At 41.4% G+C, this 4,992-nt stretch overlaps 1 protein-coding gene across 1 annotated transcript; it reads left to right on the top strand.

The window, feature by feature from the left end:
- Window positions 1–275: 275 nt before the first annotated feature.
- LOC127600364 (cholecystokinin-like) lies at window positions 276–4,992 on the top strand. The gene is made up of 4 exons (XM_052064882.1): window positions 276–368; window positions 1,487–1,566; window positions 1,986–2,172; window positions 4,042–4,992. Exons 1-4 carry the CDS (start codon window positions 359–361, stop codon window positions 4,176–4,178), a joined length of 414 nt encoding a protein of 137 aa, XP_051920842.1. The 5' UTR covers window positions 276–358; the 3' UTR covers window positions 4,179–4,992.

The raw sequence follows: 4,992 nt of genomic DNA, 5'->3' as shown, positions 1-4,992 counted from the left end.
ATTGTCCGTCACCTCTTTGGCCTCACTGAAATTGAAATGGCACCAAAGTGCGCTGCGTTGTCGTTACAAAGATTTGGAGGGAAACAGATTGAAGCTTCCGGCAAGCAGATGACTTTTGCGGTTTATGTTTATGTTGTCACGCTCATGTGCTCTGAGTACATCTGTATGTGCACGTCAAAGCCATTTTGCGTGTTCGCATGCGTCACTGGCTTCGGTTTCGGGGCCCGGAGAGGCCCCTCCTCCTTGGCTGGGCCCCACCCCTTCCTGTGTGTGTATAAAACATTGCATCGTCTCTCTCTTGCACTCACAACCTGACCACTGAAGCAAAAAGCTCTTTGCGACGTCCTCGTCAGTACACATGGCTGCCGGTAAGTATCAGAAAAAGGATTCTTTTGTGTTACTTTCAGGCTTTCTGTAAGGCTCCACAACATTATAGACTCAACTAATAGAAATATTAGCTCTTTCTGAATGAAATGGTATGCATTGGTGTTTTAATTGTATTTTATTTTCTCAAGTGGAACTCAATTTGACAATATACGGCATTTAAAATGAGGCATGCTGGAGCCTTGAATCCTCAAACTGGATTAAATTGAACCCTTTGAGGGACAACGTGTTATCTGGCGACAGGTTATCATGAATGGGGCATGAGAGGGTTCAATTCAGTTGAGTTAAAAAAAAAGATTCAATAAGTGTCACTGGATTATGTGTACAACTGAAACTGGACCCAATATTATCAATCAAAAAGAACCCATCAATGACTGATGGGGGCCATTAAAGCCATGTGATGAATCGATAATTAGTGGCCATTTCTGGACATCACGTCTTGATTTTCCCAGCGTTAATGTTTAAAAATGCAGAGTGGGGGTAAAGAGGATGAACAGGTGAGAAGGAGAGAAGACAAGTGGACGTCGGAGGACTTCGCACATAGCAGCCCAACCATTTGAAGAATAAATGTACGACAAAGATCGGCTGCAAACAGGATTCATATTAGCATTGAAAGAAGGACCATTGTGCGTAAAAAGAAACGAGACGGCTCAATGAGTGATTTCAAGGAAGCTTTCTGTTTCATTTGTGTACGGACAACGTTTTATGTAAACAATACGACACGCATAATCTGGTATCAAATCTTTTCCCATGGGTTGAAGTACTTTGCTCATTTCTCCCTGTCATAGGTAATACGATAAATATTGACAAACGCCAAACACGTGTCAACAATTTTCCGAAATTAAAGAGTATTGTTTGTGTTACTTTGGGATTGTGTTGACACTGCAGTTTACATTCCGTGTGTGTGTGTGCAATATCACGACTTCATTGTTTTTGCGCGGCATGAAGGGCTTTTTCCTTTCACACCACTCTTAATTGTGAATGTTTGTCTGATCCTCTCAGCTGGGGAGCATACGTTTGTTTGGAGAGGACTTGGAATGGTTTTGAAGTAATGTAGTCAAACTTTTCCTTTTATTTCCCACCTTCACCTCTTGCTGTGCAGGCATGAATGTACTTATCTACGTGGTCGTTTTCCTGGCTGCTGTCTCCAAGGTCTCCCTGAGTCTGCCATCGCAATCGCCTGTAAGCGAAACACACACGCATTAAGCAGCAGTTGTATTATGACTTGAGGTGTGTTGCTTTGCTTTGTGAGGCTGCCACATTTTGTCTACAAGGAAACATTTTCTCCACCACAAAGGTCATATGGCAAAAATTGGTCTATGTACATTTAAACACACATATGATAGGATGATTTCAGAGGTCTTAGTCTTCCTTTTGGACCATATCATTCAATTTAACTTATGCGGTCCTCACACAGACCAGCATGGGCCAAAGATTTGAACACACCTTTGAGAATAAGTTTAGAAAAAAGAAAGAAAAAGTTGCATTTGAATGGCAAGACACACACACACACACACACACACACACACACACACACACACATTATTATGAATAGTATTCTTCGTAATACTCGGGAGACGCGACTCTCTTATTATCTCCAGATGACAGAGAACAGATTTGATGGCGCGGCCCTTGTGTCGGGCGACCGGTCGTACAACCACACGCGCCAGGCCCGCTCTGCTGGAACGCTCCCCTCGGCGCAGCAGTCCAAATACAACCAATCGCCGGAAGACGCCGAGGCTTTGAACACCTTGAGTCAGCTCCTGGTCAGACTCATCTCCAGGAAAGGTGCGTGATGATGCGCTCGGCAAACGGCGAGGATATACCCGCTCCCACTGCATCCACTCATGCTGGGCTCCAGTCCTGCCATCTGTCATTTGCCGCTTCCCTCTTGCTTTCTCTCCCTTCGATCCATAATCCCGCTTTTTCTTTCCCTCTGTCAAGCTTTTCTTTTCATCCCTTCCTTATTTGCTTACGTTCATCGCCTGACATTTCTCCGCATTTTCAAGACGCCATGTTGCTCAGGTAAGTCACCGCTACGGTATAACGGCACATAAATTGCTCGACTGCCTTACAGACATGATTATGAACCATGACCCACTACAAAATTGTAGTACAGTCTTAGGTACATAGTCCAAATACAAAGTATTTGCGATGGCGCAAAGCACTACTTTCTCTTATTAGACAGGGCTTTGGCCTGACAAAATGATTTCAACATTGTTCCTGAGCAACAAGATGGCACAGGAAAGGGCCAAAGCACTACTTTTATATTGGATAGGACTTTAGCCTGCTTCAGCACAAAACAGCCATCAGGTCGAGTATTTCAGCAGGTACCATAGGATAGAGGTTGATATTTTTTTTTTCGGCAATCCGGCGGGATTCCCGTGGCATGAGAGTCAGCTTGAACTTTCATCACGGGATTTGGATGATACAGGATTAAAAAAGTACACAGGATCAGACAGGAGTGGGATCTCATTTTTTTCCAATGTGTTTTTTCTATTCCATGTTGCACGAAATCAGGAGAGTCCATGAGTACAAAGGGGGTGATAAACTATTCAATAAAATGAGTAGAATACAACTTTATTTCTTCTTCTTCTTATTCTTAATATAGCCGACCTCCAAAATGGGAACGGGATTGGACGAACGTTTTCACCGAGATGCGACAAGATTCATTTGACTTTATTTTTGTTTACTATGGTCTGGTAATGAGATGGGATTTTTTGTGTGGGAGTGGGATGGGACAGGAATGAAAATGTACTCTCGTGTCATCCTCTCTACTGTAGGATAAGTGAATTTGTGAGTAGCAAATTGCGATGATGAACTCTGTCTTTTCAGATTTCATTGGTGGGGCTGTGATCATCGACATTCACAGCTGTGGATACTTTAGAACAGTTATTCCCAAACACTCTACCATGACACATTAGGGTTACATGAGAAATTGTTGAGTGTGGTGCGGTAACATAATCAGGTTAACACTTAATTGGCTCCAAGATGAAACTGTTCAACGAATGTTTACACTTTTTTTTATTATAACAATGCAAGTAGACTTTTCTACATGAACTTTTTGCACGGATTACAAAACTGACTTCGTTTTTTTTTCCCTCTGGTACATTAGGTTTTCGTTTTCTTCTTCTTATTATTATTATTGTTATTATTATTATGAATTAAGGGTTAGGTTCGGCAATGAGTGGAATTTTTCTTTGGTAGAAAGCACAACACGTGGTCAAATGTAGACTGCGCAAGCTTTTATTAGTCAAACACATTTGGCGACACTTGAAGCCATCTCGGATTAAAATTTGCTGTAGACCAATGCTATGATTTATTCACTAGAGACGATGTTCACTTTCTATACGGGCAACATATCACAACAGGCATGGAAGTCATTAAATGCTCTCCCATAGGTGGCAGAAGGTACGATTAACTTGTCTATCCACTGCTTTCCAACAGACTAATAGTTCAACCAAACAAGCACACATTTACGACTCCACTTTTTTTACGTTTGATAGCGTGCCATGAGATTTTTCTGATGTCAAATATGCACCTTGGCTCCATCCAGGTTGGAATACACCATTGTAGAAGACCAGCAAAAGTATTTCAACCAGTCACTTTGTGAAAGGTCATGTGACGCTGACGCACGGTTGTCTTGGGTTCTTCTAGGCATGCTCTACCAAAGCAGATCCTCCATTGCCAGTCGAGCCAGCGGTCTCGCGGCTGAGCACAGGATAAAGGACCGAGATTATGAGGGCTGGATGGATTTTGGGAGGCGTAGCGCAGAGGCGATGGAAGTCTCCTAGAGGCGCGCCTTCAGTGCAGCGCTGCAGTCATCAACATTGCCAAAAAGCACCCCCTCGATATGTCCGACTCACAGTGCACAAACGGCCAAATGTGACACAAGCGTACAGTTGTTAAGACCAAAATGATTCACACTCTTGCATCATACGTAAACTTTTATTTGGTGCTTGGAAGTAAATGACACAAGATGGTGGCAAAAGAAAAAAAATCACTCAGGATTTGAGTTACAATCACTAAAGGACACTCTTTGCCATTTTCCGTCTTTCATTGCTATGCTTTACTTCCTGAAAATTATTCAGATCCCTGATTTTTAATATTCCTAATTTTGAGGGGAACATCATCTGCTTGTTGTGCTCTCGATCATTTTTGGCATCATCTTGTGCATTCAAATCATCCCAGTGAATTTCAAACAATGGATTTGTCTAACCTGAGAAAAAGTATTAATCATTTTGGAAAATGTAAATAAGAATAATAATAAGAGGTTTAAAGAAAACAACATATATATTCATGTATACATAACAGTCTTTTGACACTGCATGACTATAAACTCCATTTCCCAATTGAAAATTCATTACAAATGTTGCAGGGGTCGAAACAATTTTGGCCTAATTGTACACTGTACGTTTATCACTGGATAAGCCATTTAATGAATAAACACTGCTGCGAATCTTAAACCTGAGATTATAAACACTTTTCAAAGTACATAAGAAATGGAAACGACAGCGCTTATTTTTATTTCCTTTTTTTCTAGATGCAAATATGATGTACTATATTAATATGATAATCTCATTAAAACATTTTATGTCTTAGCGGTCA

This window comes from Hippocampus zosterae, chromosome 5 (assembly GCF_025434085.1).
Source record: "Hippocampus zosterae strain Florida chromosome 5, ASM2543408v3, whole genome shotgun sequence".
Taxonomy (NCBI): Eukaryota; Metazoa; Chordata; class Actinopteri; order Syngnathiformes; family Syngnathidae; genus Hippocampus; species Hippocampus zosterae.
Note: the sequence above shows the minus strand (reverse complement) of the source record. Positions and strands in the feature narration are given on the sequence as shown.

Excerpts from the sequence above, each read along its gene's own strand:
- LOC127600364 (XM_052064882.1), top strand. Across the intron at positions 1,567-1,985 it reads GTCTGCCATCGCAATCGCCT|ATGACAGAGAACAGATTTGA; the intron begins GTAAGCGAAACA and ends TATTATCTCCAG. Across the intron at positions 2,173-4,041 it reads CAGACTCATCTCCAGGAAAG|GCATGCTCTACCAAAGCAGA; the intron begins GTGCGTGATGAT and ends GGGTTCTTCTAG.